We start from the raw sequence: 25,045 nt of genomic DNA, 5'->3' as shown, positions 1-25,045 counted from the left end.
ACTGTGTGATTGAGAGTAATCTTATTTCCATTTTATAGATCAATAAGATAAAGTTTAGTAAAGGTAAATGATTTGCCCAACATTACATAACCAGTAAGTGGTAAAGCTAGGATTTCAATCTAGATTCTATGTCTCTAAATCATTAAATTTATAAAGTAACCTCTTAAGGTCAAAACAATCAGTCATTTATATAGACTACACCTTTTTAAAACCAGGGCACTACAAAGCTGAACAGTTGGACTTTTATAAAAATAAAAAGTATGTTTTTATATACATATATAGTCTCGACAGGTAGCATAAGGATTTCACTTGTAAAAGATACAGCTTTTGACTAGGAAACTGTTTCCACAAGCTTCAGAGTATATACAGGGAAACGCTGAGGTTTTTTTCAGGAACCAAGGACAATGGGTCAACAGATCTGTATGGGAGATGAAAGACTTTCCCTGCAACAAGGATGGGGGAAACTAGAGAAGGAACACGAAGTGAGGAACTAGAGATGGAGTAAGCGTAGGATAATGACGCACGGTGAATCAGCCAGCGAAATTTCCCGGGAGTCAGGAAGTAGAAGGTTATTTCAGAAAGGAGCTGTTTATAGTGGTTAAGAGCACGGAACCTGGGGCCAGTCTGCATGGGTTCAAGTCCTGACTCTCTCTGTAACTAGCCATGTGAGCTTGGTTAGGGGCTTAGTCTACCTCAGATTCTTCTTTGGTAAGATGAAATGATATATGTTACCCCACCAGTTGTTGGGAGAATTAACCAAGTTAGTACTTATGAAGCACTAAGAACAGTGTCTGCTATTTAGCAGGTATTATTTTCATTCTTATTATTAGTGTTCAGTTTGAAATTATAATAGAAGTACCTTTCCTATCCTCCCCTTCAACCAATCTTTAATAATGTGCACTAAACATATAAATTGGCTTATGTGGCTAGGAGGGTATAAAATAAAGAAGGAAATCCGATTTCTACCCCCATACTATAGAAGTAGGAGTGTCAAGTCACTAGTGCCTAAGGGTACCATGAGAATGTCAACCCCCCTGGGGGCTGGCAGGAGTCTTGGGGAGAAGTGGATTTTAGATTGCTAAAGGACAAGGAATAGGATTCAAGTTGACCTCAGTAGGTCCTTCCAGAGATAGAAGCACACAGCTGCTCTCTGGGTTACACAGTGATATAGATAAGTGACAAGCCTAAAAAAAAGGATGACTGGTAAATGACATTGTCATAACCCATCTTTAAAAAAGGCTTTCATAGACAAAAATAATTTAATGCTTTTTCATCAACAAATATTTGCTGAATGGCGATAAAGTACATAAATGTCAGAGACAGGACATGATCTACTTTGAGAAAGATGAAATTTAATTGGAGAGGCAAAATGTCATACAAATAAGAACAAAACAAAGTAGCATAGGCAAAGTGCCAAATAAATATTAAGGAAACAAGTATTATGCGAGCTCAGATAAAGAGTGGTTGTTAAGGCCTGTGCCAGATAAGGAAGGCTTTATACAGGGGGTAGAATTTGATTCAAACCATTTATTCATACGGCTATCACCCCTGAACATTTATTGGGGCAGACATGGTGTCAGACACAAAGGATCCAAAGATGAACCACATGGGAGTCTCAAGTTTTAAGGATTCATAAGTCATAATTTGTTAGACACACATGGTGCACACACGAAAAGGCACAATAAAGGGGCAGAGATGCCACTGAGGCCATCTGCAGGATACAGCAGGGGCATGGAATAGCCACTAGACAATTCTGCCCAGTGGGACATGGGATCAGAAAAGGCTTCCAAGAGAAACTCATGAGTTGGGTCCTCCTAGAGGAGAAGACAATGTGAGAGAAACAACATGACACATGTGGGGAACTAGGAAGAGCTGAGTAAAGCTGGTGTGCAGGAGACAGGACGGAGGAGCGAGGAGGTAGAATAAGAAAGGAAAATGGGAAAATGGGAAGAGATTAAATCATGAAGGATCTTAAGGACTGTGTCAGCAAGTTTGCCTTTATAGGGCAAGGGACTGATTTTAAGCAGAAGAAAAACATGCTTTTTGGAAAGATAGCCTTGGAAGCAAGGTGTAGAATGATTTGGAGAAGCGCAAAACTGGGATCAGGAATACCTCTTAGAAGACACTGTGGTCCAGAAAAAGATAAAAAGGATGGATAATGAGGGTTGGATATGCTGAGATTGAAAGCAGAGTGTGGATATGAGACTTGTTAACAGGGCAGAATCACAGAGGTTGGCCTTCAATGAGATGTTTAGGAAGGAAGTGAGGGTTAATAGGCTGAGGTCAAGTTGGGCTTTCAGCTTCTGGGCAGGTGTCTGTGTGGATCGACTGCCAGTCACTGAGGGAGGCAAAGTAAGAGGAGGAATGGGTGGATGGAGAATAACAGTGGATTCATTCTGGGACATGTCAGGTTTCAGGCACTTGTAGGACATCCCACAAAATATTTCTGGAAGATAGCTGGATGTAGAGTCTAGAAGTCATAGAGTGAGTGGAGAATCATCAGCATCGAATGGAAGTTAAAGATGCAGAAAAGAATGAGGTCAGGCTGAAGGAATAAGCAAAATAAAACAGAGAGCCCAAAGAAACTTGGGAGATGTTAGGATTCAAGAGTTAAGTAAATCAAGAGGAGCTTAGACAGAAGGCTAAGAAGAAATGGCAGGAGGTGAGAAGAGGGTGGTGTCCCAAGGCCTAAGTTGAAAGGGTTTCAAATACAAAGAAAAAGTCATCAGTGACAACTGCCACAGAAACATCATGTGAAATGGGACTAAAAGGTATGTGGGGGTGCAAGGAACTTGTCAAGAATTTTAAAGTGGAACAGGAAGCTTCTGGCAGAAGCTGGTTATTCTGCAGCAATATGAGGACGTAAATATGTCTGAAGGGTGAAAGATGATCTCATCTGATGACCCTACATGGTCCAGTAATAGGAATCTAGAAGGTGCTTTAATAGCAAGGATTGCTTCTATCTAGAGATGAAAATAATTCCTTCACTTCTGTCTGGATAATCTACATCTCGTATTACCTAGTTGCCTAGACAATTTCTTTAGAAAGTCCCAACTGAATATCTGGTTGTAGGAGACAAGACTACTCCCAAGAAAACCTACACAAATCCCTGTACCACCTACTTTCCCCAACGTCCCTCAGATGAATTTGTGCCGCAGCTAAACTACCAGAAGAATTTTCAAAATCTGTTTTTCAACTAAGAGGGAGCAATGTTTGGGAGATGCTTTTGGTCACTGTGACATCTGTTGTTCATGAGGCCTTTATTCCTAAAGCCACCTGCTATTGGATATAGCGAAATTTCTGTTGTTCATTGCATTTGGTGGATTAATAAAGGAAAATATCCTAGCTTCCAATTAGATAGGGCTTCTATTTCCCAGGAATAGGAAAAGTTGATTCTGCAATTTCCAATTTGCTGTAAGCATGGTTTCCTCCTCCAACCAAGACAAACCTGGAAAGAGCAGGTTTAGTGAGCAGCAGGACAAGGAGAAGATGTGTATTCTCTGGGAACGCTCCCAGCTCTGTCTCGGGCTCACCCAGGGTGCTCTGCCTTTGGGGGTAGAGGAGCCCAGGGGCCATTGGTAAGAGTTTCAAAGTGAAGTGTGTGCTTTTTGGGAAAGTGTGGCTGATGATCCCTGCATTCAGGTGATAACAGCTTCCAACTCCCCTCTCTTGGATAAATGAACAAATGAAATTGTTCTTCTCTTCCTTCTCTCCCTGGATCAGTGAGAATTCACCTACTCAGCGGGCAGCATCAGGGTAATAAGCAGTGGGAGATTTGGGGCATCAAGTAAAGGTGCTATTCTAAACTTCTAGAAAATGGGGCACCTGGGTGGCTCAGTTGGTTCAGCGTCCGACTTCGGCTCAGGTCATGATCTCACAGCTTGTGAGTTCGAGCCCCACTTTGGGCTCTGTGCTGACATCTCAGAGCCTGGAGCCTGCTTCAGATTCTGTGTCTCCCTCTCTGTCTGCCCCTCCTCCACTTGCTCTCTCTCTCTCTGTCTCTCAAAAATGAAAAAATGTTTAAAAAATTAAAATACTAAACTTCTAGAAAAGTAAATGGAAGGAGATGTGCTGAGAACGATGGTCAATGTTACTGAAACCCGTTTAATGCCAAATACTGTGTGACATATTATACATATTAGCTCAATGAACGAACAGATCTATCTATTTTTACATTTAATTCTTAGATGAGTCTAAATGTCGTTTTTCTCTGCTGAATGTGGGCCGTAAGTTTTCCTCAACAAATCAGAATTTCTGTTATGATGTTAGAAAGGATGCTTCTAAGGAATGTTCTGCTTCACTGAATAATTTGTGAAGGTCTGTAGTTTCTACAGTAAATCAAATAAATTTATAAGGAAAATGTGAAACTTGTTAGGTATTTTTTTAAGATAGTCATGAGACGCTAAGAGAAAAAGACATAACTTTCTTTGGTTTCCATGACAAGTAAATAAGAAATATAAATAACCAAATAATGTGCATCATGATAAACAGGTACCTGAGTTTGTGTATTTCCTCCTTCAAGCAAGGCAATGCCAAGTAAAATGCCTTCTGAAAAAATCCGGTCGTTTTTGGTGTTCACTATAACATCAATGACAAGTTCAGATGCACCTTCTTTATCCAGTAGACACTGAATATCTGACATTGATATCCCCGTCTTATCTGAATCCTGTCCCGAAAAACTCCCTGTGATTAGGAAAAATAACCAGGTAAATCTTAATTACAGACATTCTTAGTATATAACGTTTTTGAATTCTTAGACTGTAAGAATATTTACCATTAAAATTTTTTCTCTTCCCCATTAAATATAATAGGAGCTTGGGTTAAAAAAATGCAAAAAGTCTGTAAAAACATAGCTTTCTATCAAATGTATCATACCTAGAATTAAATGTTTTTCCATACTAAGAAATACTTTTAGAAAAAGAAAACTAGCTATATTTTTGTCCTTAATTTACATATTGAGAAATTATGACATTGTTTACTATGTTCCAGAGTCAAAGGGCAAAATTAGTTCTAGTGTTCAAATCATTTGTTTTAGGAATGCAAAATTTTGCACAAAGTTTTTTGATGGTGCTTTTTAAGTGAATTTTTTAATATATATGCTATTTTAAGTAAAATGCCAGCATAACACCAGCATGCAGACATGTGACAAGAACCCTAGAACAAATGGGAAATGTCAGCCTTACCTCCCCCTTGTGTAGATTTGCTGTAGGTTCCAGAGAGATGTCCATTGATACCAACTCCATAGTCTCCTTTAAAGTAGCGATTCAAGAGAATTTTTCTTAATGTATTACCCTAATGAAAAGGATAAGTAAAGTATTTCATATTGTTTCTTTTTCTAATGAAAAGAGAAAGTAGCAGTACATTAAAATGCCACCTAAGATGCATTTTATTAATGATGTTGAGACACGGAAGAATTCATTTTATACAGCATAATATTTTCTGAGATGAAAATCTGCAAATGCTTCCCAAGAAAATAATAATGATTTTGCTCCTTTCAGAATTAAAGAATACACTATAGTATTTTCCACAAAGTGTACTGGGAAAATCACAACAGATTGTGTACTAGGAAAAGTTATACACTAGAAACTTAAGATTACCTCAAAGGCTGAAGGTCCTAGGATTGTTAAGAATATTAGTGATGCCTAAAGAAGACACAGCTTAATAAACACCCTGAGAGTAGGAAACCAAAAGCCCTATTTAAGAGGAGCTTAGTGAAAAGAGCTAGGAAAGTGCTGGGCATACAACAAAAAATTAAGCTTGATAAGACAGAGCAAACATATTTAAATTCCAAAGGCTTTATTCAGAAACTGATGGGCAAAAGACAAGTGTATTCCTTTATAAAATATGTAATTCAGAAATTCCTAAATCTTCAACATTATACTGATTACAAGACATTTTTAAAATACTGTATTTGGGGGCTCCTGGGTGGCTCAGTCATTTGAGCATCCGACTCTTGGTTTCAGCTCAGGTCATGATCCCAGGGTTTGTGCAATCAAGGCCCACATCGAACCCCGCTTCGGGCTCTGCACTGTGTGGAGCCTGCTTAAGATTCTGTCTCTCTCTCTCTCTTTCTCTTTCTCTTCCCCCCACCCCCCGCCGCCCCTCTCTTCAAATCATGTTCTCCCTCTCTTTCTGTTTTAAAAAAAATTAAAACACTATATTTTGCTGGTGCACCTGCATGGCTCAATCACTTAAATGACCAACTCTCAATTTTGGCTCAGGTCATGATCTTACAGTTCCTGAGATTGAGCCCCTGTGTAGGGCTCCCCCTACTTGGGATTCTCTCTCTCCCTCTCTCTCTGCCCTTCCCTGGCTCATGTGCCCTCTCTCAAAACAAATAAACTTCAAAAAAAAATACTGTATTTTGCAATACAGTTGCTTGATGTACATAAGACATACGTAACTCTGGATTTTCCACTTTATTAGTTCTTAGTCTTCTAATAGACAAGAGTGATTTTAAGATATTATTAAAGAATACTTTTAAAAACTAAGCTGCACTTTTCAGGGAAAGAACTACTGAGGTATTAGTCTCATCTTGCAGGTAAGAACACTGGGGCCCAAGAGCGCTCAGTCCTCTCGTCCTGCTGCTCTCTTCGTCTTCCCTCTCCCCGTCAGCAATTTTATCTGATCCCTGGTTGCATAACCACTTCTGCAGTCTGACTGCCAAATGTCTTTCCTCCAGCTCGACCTGGCTCTCCTAAGCTTCTCATCCTGTTTCCACTTAGATTTTCTTATCTTCATCTGGAGGTTCTACTGGCACCTCAAACTCAATTTATCACCACGGAATGACCTCCTCTTTTATTTTTCTTGAGATCTAATTAAGAGACAGAATTAGATTAGTTTCAGGTGCCCAATAGAGTGATTCATCAATTCTATATATTACTCAGTACTCATCAAGATGAGTGTATTCTTAATCCCCTTTATCTATTTCACCCATCCCCCCACCAACCTCCCCTCAGGCGGCCACAAGTTTGTTCTCTGTATTTAAGAGTCTGGTTTTTTGTTTGTCTCTTTTTTCCTTTGTTTGTTCATTTGTTTTATTTATTAAATTCCAGATATGAGTGAAATCATATGGTATTTGTCTTTCTCCAACTGACTTATTTAACTGTATTACTGTACCCTCTAGGTCTATCCATGTTGGTCAAATAGCATGTCTCATTCTATTGTATGGCTTAGTAATATTTCATATATATATATATATACACCACCTCTTTATCCATTCATTCATCTATCCATGAATACTTGGGTTGCTTCCATATCTTGGCTATTGTGCTCCTTGTTTTCTTTCATAGTTGTTTTTTAAGATTATTTATTTATTTTTGAGAGAGAGAGAGAGAGAGAGAGAGAGAGAGAGAGAGAGAGGACAGTAAAGGGAAGAGAAAGAATCCTAAGCAGGCTCTGCATTGTCATCACAGAACCCAATGTGTGACCTGAACTCACAAACTGTGAGATTATGTTCTGAGCCTAGATCAAGAGTCAGATTCTTAACTGACTGACCCACCCAGGCACCCGTCTTGGATCTTGTAAACAATGCTGCAATAAACATAGGGGTACATGTATTTTTTTCAAACTAGTGTTTTCTTTGGGTAAATACCCACTAGTGCAATTATTGGATCATATGAAAATTTTACTTTTACTTTTTGAAGAACCTCCATACTGTTTTCCACAGAGGCTACATCATTTGCATTCCCACCAACAGTGCACAAGGATTCCTTTTTCTCCACATCCTTGTTAACATTTTTTATTTCTTGTGATTTTGATGTTAGCATTATGACAGGTGTAAAGTGGTATCTCGTGGTTTTAATCTGCATTTCCCTGATAAGTAGTGCAATCTACAGATTTAAGGCAATCCCTATCAAAATCAATAATATTTTTCAAGGAACTAAAACAAATAATCCTAAAATGTGTACAGAACTACAAAAGACCCCAAATATCCAAAGCAATCTTGAAGAGGGGAATCAAAGTTAGAGGTATCACAATCCCAGATATCAAGTTATACCACAAAGCTTTGATAATCAAAATAGTATGGTAACAGAGAACAAAAACAGACACATAGATCAGTAGAACAGGATAGAGAGCCCAGAAATGAACCGATGTCTATATATTGAATTAATCTGTTACAAAGAAGGCAGCAAGATACAATGGGAAAAGACAGTCTCTTCACAAATGGTGCTGGGAAAACTGGACAGCTGCGAATGAATGAAACTGGACCACTATCTTACACTGTATACAAAAACAAACTCAAAATGGATTAAAGATCTAAATGTGACACCTGAAACTATAACAATCCTAGAAGAAAATATAGGCAGTAATGCATTTGACACTGGCTGTAGAAATATTTTTTTAGACAGGTCTCCTCAGGCAAGAGAAATAAAAATGAGATCAGCTATTGGGACTTCTCCACAATAAAAGGCTCTTGCACAGCAAAGGAAACTAGCAAAAAAACAAAAAGGCAACCTACTGAATGGGAGAAGATATTTGCAAATGATAGATCCAATAAAAGGTTAACACCCAAACTATATGAAGAACTTATACAACACAACACCAAGAAAAAATAAACTGATTAAAAAATGGGCAGAGGACCTAAACAGACATTTTTCCGAAGAAGACATACATATGGCCAACAGACACATGACAAGACGTTCAACATCACTTATTCTCCTTCTTTCTTAAACCTATTTTACTTTCAATTTCAGTTTATTTTAAGCTCAGAACCATGTTGATCATTTAAGACCCCAAACTTAAGAGATCATCTACTACCCCCTCATCTTGACAATGATTTGTGAAATCCTTCCTATTCTGTCTTTTCAAGTGTAGCTTCCAATAGTGCTTTCGCATATAATATTTTAACCAAACTGAACTATGTGATTTCTCAATCACAGTTCTCTAAATCTTTCTGCTTATATATCATATGTCATATTCTCATAAACCATATTCTTTTCCTGAGAAGCTTTTCTTCCACCTCACTTATGGATACCATCTCTCCCACCTCTTCTTCCTATAGATATTCATTTAGTACCTACTGTGCTTTACACACTACTCTTTTTTTAAGTTCATTTATTTTTTTTAATGTTTATTTATTTTTGAGAGAGAGACAGAGAACAAGCAGCGGAGGTGCAGAGAGAGAGGGAGACACAGAATCTGAAGCAGGCTCCAGGCTCCGAGCTGTCAGCACAGAACCCAATGCAGGGCTAGAACCCACGAACCGTGAGATCATGACCTGAGCCTAAGTTGGACACTTAACCAAATGAGCCACCCAGGTACCTCAAAATTTATTTAATTTTGAGAGAGACAGAGAGTGCACAAGCAAGGGAGGGGCAGAGAGAGAGAGGGAGAAAAAGAGAATCTTAAGCAAGCTCTGCACTCTCAGTACAGAGCCCAAGGCAGGGCTCGAACTTACGAATTATGAGGTCATGACCTGAGCTGAAAACAAGAGTGGGACACTTAACCCACTGAGCCATCCAGGTGTCCTTAGACACTATTCTAAGTGAATGAGATGTAACCTGCCCCTCAAAGTTGTTACAATAAGGTCAGTACCATAATAGGCACATATATTAGGCCCTATGCACGCACATAAAACTTCGAAGAGGCTTGACTTCAAAGATGCTTTACATGCATATCTCCCCTACTAACCATACAATCATCAGAGCAGAACTGTCTTGTGCACAGTCAATGCACAACAAATACATCCTAAATGTCACAGTGTCGAGAATTTTAACACTTAGAGTTCCTGGAGTTCTTTATCCTTAAAGTGACTTTTATTTATCAATAACAAAGACATTTACCATTGTTCCCTATTTCTTGTTTTCTTCCTTTAACACTATTTCATAGAGTATTGTAGTGAGTAAAGGTGATGACCAGTCTTGGAAGAAATAGAGAATCTAGAGAATACATAAGAAAAAAAAATTCTGTCCCTTTTTTCTTTTAAGAGAAAGCCTTTTGAGTTGAACTAATTTCATCAGACCAAAAAATGATCTTTCCAAAAGGAGAGAGAAAACAAAATAAAATATTTCCTTGAAGTCAAATGGGCTTTTGCTATGCATCTTATTATAGCAGAAGGAGATGCTCTAAGAGAACTTTTAGACCCATAACTATGGAGTTGAAGTGGTAAGCTGGGAAGAGAAGTGCGAGAATATTTCTGTGTAAGTACTAAATTTCTATGAAGCGTAGCTCACTTTGTCACAGTAACCATGCTTCTCACTCAAACTCTGTGAGGTACAGTTGGCCCATCTACAATGAATAAAGCTGACAAACATGAAAATCCATGCCTGCTCTTCTTAAAAATCACACAAGTCCATGTCCCTGTCTGGAAGAGCACCTGTTGTAAGCAGATGCCCTGGGTCCTTGTGAACTAGCTCTCTTTTCAGTCTATGTTAGAGAGCTTTTTAACCACATTATTCCAAGAACCCTACCAAGAGATTAAACAATGATGCAGCTCTTTTAAAAAGGAGAAATAGAAAACTGCATTTTATCTTTTGTTTTTTTAAAATGCCCTTTATATTGCTAGAAGAATAAAGTTGGACAAAACCAGCTACAGAAGTAGAAGTGTGTCACATCAAATTAAAATAAGCATCGTGTTTGCTATTACTCCTAAATTTTCTTTGGGCAGATAAATTAAAATTACAGATGCTTGTCAGATTCATAAACATCAAAATCAAAGGAGTAATTTGATTGATTAAAAAAAATTTCTTATCCAATTCCAGCCTTGTTAGCAGCATCTGTTTTCTAACTGTGTAACACTCAGAATGCCATAGAAAGAGGAAAGGACTTCTCTTATCCCTGGTTTTTTTTTTTTTAATAGTTTATTGTCAAATTGGTTTCCACACAACACCCACTGCTCTTCCCCACAAGTGCCCTCCACCATCACCACTACCTCTTTTCCTCCCTCCCCCATCAACCCTCAGTTCCTTTTCAGTGTTCAATAGTCTCTCAAGTTTTGTGTCCCTCTCTCTCCCCAACTCCTTTTCCCTCTTCCCCTCCCCCTGGTCCTCCATTAGGCTTCTCCTGTTCTCCTGTTAGACCTATGAGTGCAAACATATGGTATCTGTCCTTCTCTGCCTGACTTATTTCGCTTAGCATGACACCCTTGAGGTCCATCCACTTTCCTACAAATGGCCAGATTTCATTCTTTCTCATTGCCATGTAATACTCCATTGTGTATATATACCACATCTTCTTGATCCACTCATCAGGTGATGGACATTTAGGCTTTTGCATGTTTTGGCTATTGTTGTCATTGCTGCTTAACTCTGGAGCCACACTGCCTGGGTTCCAATTCTCTTTATGTCACATATCAACTGGGAGATCTTAAGCAAGATACTCCATCCCGCTAGCCCTCAATCCCATAACTGTCAAATGGAAGAGTCGTAACACTTACCCTACTTGGGTTTCTGTGAGGACTAAATAGATAAAAAATTGTAAAATACTTAGGACAGTTCCCAGCACACAGTAGGTGTGACATAAGTTGTGCGGAGTTGATGCTATTGCTGCTGTATTAATATTATCCAGATCACACAACAGTGTTCAATTTACAAAGTGCTGTTGTACACACTTTCTCACTTTATACCAAACCTTCCCACATAAGTAAAAACATTTCTATATCCATTAAGAAAATGGCAAAAATAATAAATGATAAACTACCTGAAAATCCCAATGTGTTCACTATTAATCAGTCCTTGAAACTCTATCTGTGTGAGCTAATATGTGTACACTGCACTCTATAAAATAGACCTTTTTAGAAGTCCAACTAAAGTGGAAAAATTCTACTGTGGTTCCAACTCCATGGTTTTCAACAAAGGCAAACTTTGGCACTAAAAGTGAACAAAGAATAGGGATGGATGAAATGGGACTCTATCGTTTGTCTTAGTTATCTTTGTGTAAGCTTACAAAACTTCAGATGTTGCTACATGACCAGTTGAGCAGAACTGATTTCTTCTGCCAAATACCAAGTTCTGACTTGAGGACCAAGACAAGTACTGTGTTCCCACTCGTCTTAGGGCATCTTTAGTGGCCTGCACTATTGGTGATGGGTTACAGTGGTAATAATAATTTAGAAGCCAGTCATTTCCACAAATTTTCTCTAACTCCAATAAATTAATTGTAGAATCACTGGCAGAAAATCTGGTGCAAGGGTTGTAAATAGTTGTCTCGGAGCTATAATTGTCAAGGCAGAACTTTGGGAAAGAACGAAAAGCACATTAAGCCATTTTGAAAAGAATTCTACAACAATTGAGAAGTTTGACTTCTATTATACTCACTCTTCAATTCCAAAATGAATTCCTGACTGGGCTTCCCATGGAAGGTGTCCTTGCTGGGTTAGGCCAACTAGCAAGAAATGTCCTTTCCAGTCTTTTCAATATCAGAGTCAATTCCAGGCCACAAGACACAGCTTTTAGCCAATGTCTTCATGTGAACACATCCCAGATGTGCTAAATGTAATGGAGCCAAGATAACTAACAACCACCTTCTGAAATTACAACAAAACATCTCCATAAAAAGACATCTTTTGTGGCCAGAGCAGTCATGCTGACAGTCTGCGCATATCTGGGAGGGCCATTTTCTCCCCGTCCACTTCCTGTTGCACCAACGCCAGTGTATCAAAAATTAAGCTTAGAAATCATTGCTTTTCATGGATAGAAAGAATAACAAAAAGTTATTAGTCTTAGAAAGGACTAAGGATTTTCTCTGATTTTTGAGAAGGCACAACACTGTTTGCCATCATAGGTTCGTAGCTTTAAGAGTGAAAAGTTCAAGGACATGATATTTGAGGTACTGATTCCACATGTGTTCCCTTTCCCATGGAAAAATGACACATTCAAATAATATTTTTCCACTGTGGAAAATATAACGAAGACACCATCAAACTATGACAACCACAACCAGAATCCTAGAAAACAATATCTCAATTGGAAATTCAAAAGATAATGAAAACTGTGAACTGGATGCAGTTTAGGGGCTTAATTTAGGGTTTTCCTTCAAACACTATAGCTTAGCTACTAATCAGCTTGGACAGGATCTGTAAGAGGTTATCGTAGGTACCTGAGGTCTCCACATAGTCTCATTTTAACATTAAACTTGGTTTAGCCTAATTGGTGTTTCCCTAACCTTTTTGTTTAATGACAGCATGTCTGCTTAGATATTTTTCCTCACTTGAATTCCCAAGGGTAAAAAGGTACATTTTTAATTTCAAATAAATTATTGCAATAGCTGTACCCTAATTGGAATTATATTAGGTCCATCATTATAATTGATGTATCTTCAAGGAACTCCTTTAGGAAAATGTGGCCAATCTCCTATAATCTAGCTGTCTAATGGTTTGAATTTCTTAGTCACTGACTCCAAGCAGTGAAGGCAGTTCCTTCTCTGGGTGCTTCTTCCCAGCTTTTGGAAGATGAAAAACACAAACTTCAATAGGAGCAGTTACTATATACATCCACAAAATACTCTTCATCAATATAACAACATAATCATTATAATCCTGAAAAACATATGGATGTCTCAACAATTCTAGTAAAAGGGCTTATAAAAAAATCTGGAAAATGTTAAAACAAATGATTCATACACCACTGTGGCAATATACTTCTGTAGTCCTTCCTTCCCTTTTTTCTTATTCATTGTAAGGACATCCTGCATTTTTACCATGTGTCAGGAACTTTTAGGAAAGAAGGGAGGGCAAAAAATTTGGGAGCATATGCTGAAAGAATTTCCAAATATGTAGAGTTAAGACACATGGCACTGTTTTTCAATATAAACAGTCCTCACCAGACCATTTGATTCCACTTGTGCAATTTAAACATTTAAACAGTATATCATATGTAGACATTTGACAATGGTACTGAAGGCAAAAATGACTTCGATCATCACTCTACGATGATCAAATAACCTAGTCTCTAGGCAAACAGGTTGCTGAAAAAGCTGTATTAGGGGATGATCCTACACCCCATAACTAGTGAGGAGTACAGGAAACTATTTCTTTTCTTGGGGTGTAATAAAAAACCTCTCAGTATGTGACTTCTAAGAAGCATGCTGATTGATATCAAACTCAACAGACTCAAACACCTCAGCAATTAAATATAGGGTCTGCTTAAATTCAGAGGTTGAGAACATATGCAATCCCTCATCCTTGGTACTGCAGAATGGATTTTTTTTCTGCTTGTGATTGTTTAGCGTTCTGAGTAAGCAGTCATTATATGATCTGCAGAACATAAAGAGTTGAAAGAAGAGTAAATAAACAAGAAACAAACAGGCAAGGTTTAGTTACCATTTCACCATTGAAGCACAACTACCAGTTCAATGGTAGTGCACACAACCACTAACACTAAGCCCATAATCACCTGGTACATAGTGTGGAAACCTACTGAGTGCTATTTGGTTTTAACAAAATGGAATCAATATGCCACCAATGCAAGCATGTGCTCTCATACCAAGGGCTGGAAAAAATGGAATTTCAAGCGGTCAATTCAAAGCTTCTGCAAAGACTATGTCCCTGAGGGATGGTATAGTGAGGTATGTAGTTCAATAATAGACTCAGTCTATGGGAGGTCCCAGAGAAAACAAGAGGATAAAGCAGGAGTGGGAGGAGATGAGAATAAATGAAAGACCCAGCTCAGATCTGAATAACAATATGAAGTACAATGGGAGAAGTTTCCACCTGAACAATGGGAAAAGTCCTATTTAGCTTGCTCTTTTAAATCCTCACGGGCTGTGGGGCACCTGGGTGGCTCAGTTCGTTTAGCATCTGACTTTGGCTCAGGTCATGATCTCCTGGTTCACGGGTTCAAGCCCCATGTTGGGTTGTGTGCTGACAGCTCAAAGCCTGGAGCCTGCTTGGGATTCTGTGTCTCCCTCTCTCTCTGCTCCTCCTCCACCCATATTCTGTCTCTCTTTCAAAAATAAATAAAACATTTGAAAAAAACAAAAAAATTAAATCTCACATGCTGTGATTCCTGTTATATTTCCACAACTATTTAGTAAAGATTGACGCATGGGTACCACTTCGCAAGCTAGTGTCACAAGAGGTAAAAAACAGGACAGAAAGAGAGGTAAGACCAGCACTCTTGCGCCTCATGTAGACCTTCCTGTCTCCCTTCAGTCTCACATTCTTAGTGCCATCTGTGAGCTCAAGGCTGTAAACTACGGAGAGAGTGTTGGGGGCAGTGAGAGGAAGACATGCCTTTGAAGTTGTCAAGGGAACAACATTGTAGAGAACCCCCCATCTCCCTGACCACACACACAGGAAAGAGAGAAAAAGAGAGGGAGAACTCATCCCTTTCCTCATATACAATAAAAGAAATTATCTTTAAAAGGGAGGGAGAAAGCTAGCATTTGCATTATTTATAATCAATGCAAATATTTTGACAAAAGAAAACAAATTTTAACAAATTCAGAATATATTTAGAAGTTCCTCAGGTAGGAGAGAAATATTGATGGAGCTGCTGGAATGATGAGGAGCTCTGCACAGCACAATTTCAAAGGAAGATCTTGAGAATTAAATGAGATAATATCTATACACAGCTTAACACATAATAAATGTAGTTTCTGAAACTCCAGGGATGAAAAGCCTATGTACTTAGTAGAAATGATGGTATCTTGGAGACCAATGTAATTGGTTTGGATCCAGGTTCTGCCCCTGGCTTTGTGATCTCAAGAACTTTATTTAACCCTGAGAATCAATTTCCCCATCTGTGAATAATACTATCTATACTGCAGAGCTATATGTAAATTATATATGAAAACCGTTAAATCCTTAATCTATAATAAGCGCTAAGTAAACAGTTGTCATAATATTTTTTTTGATGTTTACAGGAAAATAAGACTTGTCCAACTCACGGCATGAACAGGGCATTACAATGCCAGTGCCATGTAGACAGAAAAAGCTTTTCCTGCTCACATCAATATCCAGGTCTACCTTCTACAAGTTTTTAAGAGAAGGAAAATGAAAACAGCAACAATTCTGTAGAAGATTACTTTGGAGCCAATTTGATCAGTAGTTGTTTTCATAGAAATAACATCTACACGTGCATAGATTTCAACCATCCCTACTGCCTGCACAAAGCAGAATTCATCAGAAGACAATTTAGACCAACTTTTCTTAAAGTACCATCAGTAGGAAAACCAATGTTCCTAATATTCATTTTTAACATGAGAAATATAAGAAGGGTATAAAATACATTTATAAAACTATCATGCAATGATTGTTCATTAGGAAAGAGTATACTTCCTAACTAGTCTCCTTATATTCACTTGGTATCCCCTAATTTTCACTCAGTATTCAAAGGCTTTTGAAACAACAGAGAACTAGAATTCAGAATACAGAGTAACTTGTTCTGCAAGTGTTCTGCAAGACAAGCAAACATTTCTAATACATTTTAACTTGATAAATGAGTGATGTCTTGCAATGAGTAGTACATGATGTCAAATGTCACATGAGCACGGCTGAGCCAATGGTTTTTTAAATTTGCTTTGATATATGAGTGCTTTGGATTGCAAGCACGTTTCCAGAATGAAGTATGCTCTCAAACCAAGGTTTAACTGTATATGAATATATGAAGGATGATTACAAATCAACGAAAAACATAATCTGGTAGAAAAGTAAACAAATAGAGAGAGGAAGACACAGAATCCGAAGTGGACTCCAGGCTCTGAGCTGTCAGCATAGAGTCTGACACGGGGCTCAAACCCACAAACCATGAGATCATGACCTGACCTTAAGTTGGAAGCTTAACCAACTGTTCCACCCAGGCACCCCTAGTGTGTCATAATTTTAATGCAGGATAAAATTAAAGATAATTCTTTTGTCTCATTTTTCCCCTCATAAAATGAAAATCATTTTCTTACTTTAGTGTTTGTTGTTAAATCACATTAAAACAATTATGTAGACCTAATATTGATCATTTTCTGCATTAAATTTTCCATGAGACCATATATTTTGCCATATATTTTTTATTTTATTTATTTTTTAAATGTTTTATTTATTCTTGAGAGGCAGAGAGACAGCGTGAGCAGGGAAGGGTCAGAGAGAGAGGGAGACATAGAATCTGAAGACAGGCTCCAGGCTCCAGGCTCTGAGCTGTCAGCACAGAGCCTGATGCGGGGCTCGAACCCACAAACCGTGAGATTGTGACCTGAGCCAAAGTCAGACACTTAGCCAACTGAGCTACCCAGGCGCCCCTTTTGCCTGCTTAATATAAGCTATTATCTGCTCCCATGAGCTCCTCATTGTGTGCCATGTTAATCATAATTTTCAAAGAATTTCACAGTGAAAAACTGAGGCAATTATTTAGAGCTAGTGGAAACTAGGAATTCCTTAAATATTCATCAACATTTCAAAGCACTGATACAATTATTACCTCCCAAAAAAGAGGTCTTAATTCAAACAAACCTAAAGATTCTTGAGCTGATTAAAGGCCATATGCCTAACTCAAAAGCAGACTTTTTCAGAGAGTCCTTGAATAAGTTTATTATGATCTTTTAAACACCTTTTTGAAAATCATTTTGATTCCCTCTGGCATAAACCCCAGCAGATACTTCACTACCTTTATACATCTAGGACTGTAACTAAAATCCAGGGCACTCACAAAGTAATACATTATTTTTGATAACATGCAAAGCATATTTGTTGTTATGAAAGAGAAGCTTCTTGGTAAAGCTGGGGTGCCAGGCATATGCATTGGTTAACACGATTTTCACAGGCTTATGAATCGCCTGTTGATGTTGGTATCTGAAAGAAACAAAACAAAACATCCTCGGGCTGAAAAGAAAGCTTACACACTTTAATAAATATGATTTGAGGTAAACATCCAGCTATTTTTAATTAGTAAATGGAAGCAGAGAGGGGAAAGAATCATTCCAGTGAACCACAGGTTGCTGATCTCATACCCCTAAACTAATAACTACCTCTCTCCACTTTTTCTGTGTGTGGTCTGGGTAACATATCATTTTTTAACTTCTAGATATTAATGCATATTTATAAAAGGTACTTATCAAGTCTTGAAGTGTTAAAAGTTGTTTTTTCCCTGGGTATAGGTAAGCATAGATGACTGGGTTGCCTCCAGGTTGAGGGGAGGCGGGAGAAGTACAAATCACACCTTCTTCTCTATTATATCTCAGTCTCAATGATTCTTTTTTAAAAAAATTTTTAATGTTTATTTGTTTGTGAGAGAGAGACAGAGTGCAAATGGGGGAGGGACAGAGAGACGGAGACACAGAAACTGAGCTGTCAGCACAGAGCCTGATGCAGGGCTTAACCTCAGGAACAGCGAGACCAGGACCTGAGCCAAAGTTGGACGCTTAACCAACTGAGCCACCCAGGCGCCCCTCAATCTCAATGATTCTAACACACATTTTTCCTCCACATTTTAACATTTCCAAATGACAGGTCACTCCAAAATCAACAGTGTGTTATAGCTCAACTGGCAGTGGTCTTTTTCCTTCAGTAATACAACTGACGGCAGAGGAGAAGTGATTAATGTATTATCTTGCATTGGAAACAACTAAGGTTCAGAGCATGTGGCATCGCTATCATACCCACTTTTCAGTTCACACAAAGCAAGATTAAATTATTCCAGAAATTTAGGAATTAATCTTACAATCAAACCATTTGTTTTTAGTGTTTGCCTTTTTTCATTGCTCCACATTCTATACAATACTTTCAATTTACCACCAACTCAAGTTTTGGTGTCATATGTTGAGTTGGGCCTGCATTAAGATTGGTAAAGAAAATGACAGTATGGATAGAGATAAGAGGCATACTTACATACAAGTCAAGAGCAATGGATAGGTAAATAAGTAATAGAAATGCATTTAATTAATTTAGAAGCATGAACAATATTAAATTGCTCTCTTTAAAACCCCCGCCCTTTCATACCTCTGCCTACCTGCTAGGATGGTTAAGATAAAAAAGAGAGACAATAACAAGTCTGTGGATGTAGAAAAATTGGGACCCTTATACATTGCTGACTGAAATATAAAATGGCATAACCGCTTTGGAAAACTGTTTTACAGTTTTAAAAATTAAAGTTATCTGCTCTTAGGGCTACACAAAAGAGAAATAAAAAGATATGTCGGCACAAAGACTCCTACATGAATGTTAATGGAGGCAGTATTCCTAAAAGCTGAAGAGTAGACACAACCCAAATGTCCATCAGACGCTAAATGGGTACATCAAATGTGGTATATCCATACAATGGAATTCTACTTGCAATGTAAAGGGAATGAAGTCCTGATACATGTTACAACATGAAAGAGGCTTGAAAATATTGCACTAAGTGGAAGAAGGCAGTTATAAAAGATTGCATGTTTTTATGGGTGCATTTGCATGAGATGTCTACAAGAGGCGAATCGATTGAGCTAGAAAGTAGATTGGTGGTAGCCAGGAGTCAGGGGTGGGTGAATGGAGAGTGACTTCCAGTGGGTATGGGGTTTCTTTCTGGGGTAATGAAAATGTTCTAAAATTAGACAGTGGGCATTGTTTGCAAATCTGTGAATAAACTAAAAAACCACTGAACTGGATACTTCAGGGTGAATTTTATGGTGTGTGAATATCTCAAAAAAGCTGTTATAGAAATAGAAAATCCATTAGATTGGTTGAGAAGACTCATTCTTTAAGTATTTTTAAAAAACACATCTTAAAGAAAATAATGTCAGTTGTGTCCAAATTTTGGCTAGGCAGCAGAGGCCTTAATACCATTTGCCACAAAGTCTCTTCCGTTAAGTGCATCTGTGCAACAGATGTATTACAATGGCACATGTTTTGAACATCACATCTGTAGAGGCTCAAACTGCTAATTAAATATGAAAATGTATGTGTCAGTTAGAAGCCAATTTCTTGTTAAAACTGCCTAATGGCTAAGACACCATTAATTGAGCTAGTACCCAGAATTATTTGTATCTTGACCTGTGTGGGAAGGCAGTCCAGTGCACTGAATATAGGCTAGACAGTTTCCATGGATACCTCACATTACTGGAGGTGTAGAAACTAAAAATTATAAACAAGTTCACAAAAATTATGCTTCTAAAATATATTAACAAAAAATACTAATCTTCTGGAAGAAAGATGTTAGAATCTATTTTGTTGACAAGTGTATAAGTGTTTTTTTTTTTTTGAGAGGAGAGGAAGGCAAAATTTTTAAAAGGTTAGTTTTTAAGTTGCTTTATAATTCATAGTAGAGAGAGAGAGATTGAAAATGCTTCTATCATCATAAGGTTTACAGCAAACCTCAAGAGTTTTAAAGATCTTTAGCGTTTATAGGAACCAACTAGACTGAATTATCCCAGCTGAGTTTAATTAATCTGGGCACTACAGACTAATATGCTGATCTTTCCAATAAATGTACACTCTAATTACAACCAGTTTACTCCACCCACCATCCTTTTGCTCCTTCCCATGAAATAAGACTACATATCTTCCAGATGTAGCATAAAAGCCACAGTGTTATTCACAAACTATTTTGGAATCAGACAAAATAAAGCGTAAGAAGAATACATGTAGTGCCATAAGTGAAGGAGACCTTTCCCACACCACTTTGTTGAGAAGACCGGACCAAACACCTGTTTGTTCTCACCTCTAACAGGTTACAGAAGGAAGAATGAGAAAGTTATAGCATTAGCTTTTTCCATATCCCCAAATCTCTTCCTCTATTAGGCAATCAAATTGGGATTTATTCCAAGAACTTGAGAGATAATCAGCATGTGTGGAGATGTAGCTGTTTTCTTTGGACCACTTAGTCCAGTCATTACATGAGCTCCAGCATGAATGAGGGGAAAGGACACAATCTGTCTTAACAAAGGAGACAAATGAATCAGTAGATTTGAATCAAATTAAACCAATATAGTAAGACCTTCGTTTGCCAGCATAATTTGTTCCAGAAACATGCTTGTAATCCAAAGCACTTGTATATCCAAGCTCACCATTAACTCGGGTGTGATAATGTGACATTCAGATCACAAACTACTCGTATTGCAAGACATCGCTCGTTTATCAAGTTAAAATTTATTAGAAATGCTTGTCTTGCAGAATACTCACAGAACAAGTTACTTACAATCCAAGGTTTTACTGTATTTGACTATGTATAAGGACAATTTCACAAATATCTTGTTTGATGCTCATAGCACCTAGCTTAGCAGCAAGAGTCAACTGCATTCTTCTGTTCCTATATATTTTTGAGAAGTGTTATTTGTTTTAATTAAATGTTAAAGAAAACTTTGTGAAAAATTAGAAAACATTCATTGACAGTATTGGAGGCAGGAATTGGTAGTAGAAGAACACGAAAAGAACTTTCCCTAGAGAAATACCTATATTAAATAGAACTCTGGTCTAATCAAGTTTTCTTTACTGTTATCAACTCTCTTCCCCTACTTCTAATTATTTATCATTTTGACTCACTCAAATTCTTCCTGTTTTCTCAGTTTCTTTTGACCTGAACTGTAACCAAGTTCTTCCCTCAGTTCCTTTTCCTTCCAGGTGTATAATTGTTTTAAATGTAGAAGAGTATCCCCCCATTAGCAGTGAGGCACCTGGGAACCTGTTCTTGCCTCCCCTGTGCACCACTGCATGGCTCCTCCTGCTTTCCCCAACAACCCACATCTTTCAGGTCTCAGCTTCCATGTCACCTTCATGGAAAAACCATCTTCTGGGTACTCCTGCCCTAGCCTCCAGGGACACACTCTTCCAGCCCTCAAAACTTCTCCCTCATTAAGTAAAGTCACCCAGGTGGCTCAGTCGGTTAAGCAACCAACTCTTGATTTTGGGTCCAGTCATGATCTCACGGTCCTTAGATCTAGCCGGTGCTGGGCTTTGGCTGAGAATGGAGCCAGATTATGATTCTCTCTCCCTCCCCATTTGCCCCCCTTCTTCTCATGTTGATGCTCTCTCTTTCTCTCTCTCAAAACAAACAAACAAACCAAAACAACAACAAAAAAAGAGAAACTAATCAATCCTTGTCCATTTCGGTTGGTACCTGACTTTCTCACTAAACCCTCAACTTTATGGGGGTATATTAGCTTGTTCAGCAACACATCTCCAGGACTTAGCAGACATTCAGTAATATTTTGTAAGTATATTCTATCTCATCCTTTTTTCTCTTTTTCCAAATACCTCTGTTTTCTATCATTGTCATGACTTCCTAATGAGGAATTTCCTTAGAATCAGATCCCTGTTTTCAAAATCACCTAAAAAGTCATACTATGAAACAAATATCCATCCTATTTTGGCCTCTGTTGGACAGAAAATAATCACTCGGAAGCACTTGTGGGACCAATGTAGAAACATATGTGTGGCCACGTTTGGGACATGTGTGGGACCAATGTATAAACAACCGGAGGGAGGTAGGGCACACGGGAATTTCCACATGTCCACTCTAGCTGAAGAAGAAGTCTTGAAGCCTAAGCCCTCTCTGTCTTCCACTTTGACCCTCCAGCCTTCATCAGTGTCTCTAGCTCAGACCTCCTCAATGCCTTTCCACACAGGCTCGCCATTCTTGGCACTAAACTCCTGTGCTTTGCAACTTGTCATCCGGAGGGAGCTCCTGGTACCTCTCTGCCTCAGTTACTCTTCACCTCGTTTCAAAACTCGGCCTTAAACATCCCTCTGCCCTTGTTTTACCTCTCAATGAGGAGAGAAGGGAACCAATTTTTAACTCTGAAGCATTTGAGCAGACACTTCGCAGGAAGGCACTCTGCAGGATCGTGGTGAAGCACAGTATGCTGCATTTATGCCCAGGGGATTTCTCAGGTTTGTGAAAGCCATTTCCATCCTACATTTTAAAAGCCTCTGCTTAAGTCAGAATTAAGATTCATTATGACACTGCCATGATGCTAACATTTTAGCTCCATGCAAAAAGAATCTTAGTATAGCTATTCCTTCTGGAAAACATAACATTTCTTTTTGGGCAAAAATCCATCGTTAAAAGATACGATCAGACATCCCTGCCCTGTAAAGTTCGTCATTACCAACATAAAATAGTAAATGAAAACTGCTCTGGTTTACTGCTAAAGGAGGCAGAGGCTGGCCAGCTGTTTACCAACTCTGCCCCCTCTGCACACAGCTGGACTCCACGGCCCAGCCTTCTGTGCAGTCAGGTGGGGCCACATGACTGAGGACGAGCAAACTGAAGGTGAGCAGAACTGACACGAATCCGGCCCTCATGCGAGTCTTGTGTCCTCTGCAGCCTGATGCAAAAGGATAAAGGCAGCCTAGGAAGATGCAGAGCCCGAAAAGAGAAGGAACCTACGGCTCCAGATGGCTATGGGAGTCAGGTGGGGGGCGAGCTGCTCTGCGGGAACACTCACGTTGGGATTTTAACTTTTCGTTCACTAATGTAAGTAAACTTTTATTAGAGTAACCCCCAGAGGTTTGCAGGTTTATGTTTCATTAGCTGGTGGTACCTTGAACAGTGTAAGCCAGAGTGGGCCAGCCAGGATGCGCAATCACCAGTCTTGTCCTGGGCAGCCCCAGCTAACAATCTTCCTGTTACTTTGTACAGACCCAACACTGTCTGGAGAACTGACTCAGAACACGAGCGAGTCACCATGCTGCCGTGAACAGTCATCTGGGAATATAATATCATCAACCTCAAAGTCTCTCCAGGTGTCCCTTAACTTGTCACAGCATTCCCTCGTTCTCATACCTTTGCCTGATCTCTGCAAGCCAATTTTTCCATGGTCTCTCAATCCCCAGTTACTATAATTCACACACTCACACACACACACACACTCCTTCTCTCTCTTTCCCCTGTGGCTATTCCTGAATAGATCCAGTTTAGATCATAAAAGCTACCCAGAAGGAAAATCACCTGACTGCAGGCCACATGTACATTATCAACTGTTTCAAACTACCTTTCAGCAATTTTCCACCAACCTTGTCATTTGTCCGTTTTCATTTGTCCTGCCTTTGAGCCTCAGAAAATATTTTCCTTCTATGGTGATAACTTAAGGATCAGTTTGCCTCTGAAAGCACTCAGAAATCCCTCAATTAACTTTATATCTCAAAAACAATGTGATACTTATGCACAATATGAAGCAAGATTGTTTTTTTAGGATTCTACCTGCTATGGAAGAAGTATGAGCTAAATTCCTTAGTATAATCGACCCTCATATAAAAAGCTTCTGGTTAACTGTAATTTTTTTATTTTTTTATTTAAAAAAATTTTTTTAATGTTTCTTATTTATTTTTAAGAGACAGAGAGAGACAGTGTGAGCAGGGGAGGGTCAGAGAGAGAGGGAGACACAGAATCTGAATCAGGCTCCAGGCTCTGAGCTAGCTGTCAGCACAGAGCCCAACACGGGGCTCGAACCTATGAACCGTGAGATCATGACCTGAGCCGAAGCCAGACATTTAACCAACTGAGCCACCCAGGCACCCCTGTAATTTTTTTTTTAAATGAGAGAGAGGAAAACAGAAAGGGTAAGGCAAAGGGAAAAAAGGACAAATGAACTGATGGATCATAGTGGCTGAGTTTGTACCAGTTTAGTTTGATACAGAAGGAATGAAGTGATTATTGCCATTTCTTCTAATAAAGTCCAGAAAATGATTTACAGGAATATTTACTGCAGTCATGATGTTCTGGGGCTTGAAATAAATCCATACAAAAGATATTCCTCTGTACTGGATCAATCAAGTTCCAGTCTGGCAAGAGGTGATGATAATTATTGGAAAGCAAATTGTTATGTTTTCGTCTGACTGCCTGTTGCCTTGGCACGTGTTATTTCCAATTCTGTCTGGAAATAATAGTACATTAAGCCATCTTGGGTGACTTATATAACCAGCTACTATCACTTGTAAATTGTCAGCTCCAGTAACTTGCCACTGTATGTGTAGTTACACGGTTGGAATGCTGACTTCAGTTCATTTATTTTCTGAGTGTTGTGGAAAACTATATTTTAAAAGGCAAATCCATTCTAAAGCTTAACTTTTCATTTTTTATTTCAAGCTAGTTTAACCTTGGTTACTAACAATCGCCAAAAAGGAATAAGATTTAACGAACAGCTGACTTTAAAGTTTTTAATTTTAATTTATCAATTAAAACTTGCCTTGAAACTGTGATTAATT

At 38.6% G+C, this 25,045-nt stretch overlaps 1 protein-coding gene across 3 annotated transcripts in view; it reads right to left on the bottom strand.

Moving 5' to 3' along the window:
- The window catches only part of ITPR2 (inositol 1,4,5-trisphosphate receptor type 2), a 478,853-nt gene that overhangs the window by 160,401 nt on the left and 293,407 nt on the right, over positions 1 to 25,045 (bottom strand). For all 3 annotated transcript variants that reach the window (XM_029955850.1, XM_029955851.1, XM_029955853.1), the window contains 2 exons: positions 5,184 to 5,292; positions 4,496 to 4,683 (listed from right to left, as the gene is read on the bottom strand). In XM_029955850.1, the coding sequence (XP_029811710.1) occupies positions 4,496 to 4,683; positions 5,184 to 5,292 (297 nt within the window). The remainder of the gene's footprint in view (positions 1 to 4,495; positions 4,684 to 5,183; positions 5,293 to 25,045) is intronic.

The sequence above is a fragment of the Suricata suricatta genome, chromosome 10 (assembly GCF_006229205.1).
Source record: "Suricata suricatta isolate VVHF042 chromosome 10, meerkat_22Aug2017_6uvM2_HiC, whole genome shotgun sequence".
Classification (NCBI taxonomy): Eukaryota; Metazoa; Chordata; class Mammalia; order Carnivora; family Herpestidae; genus Suricata; species Suricata suricatta.
This window is presented reverse-complemented; position numbering and strand designations above follow the sequence as displayed.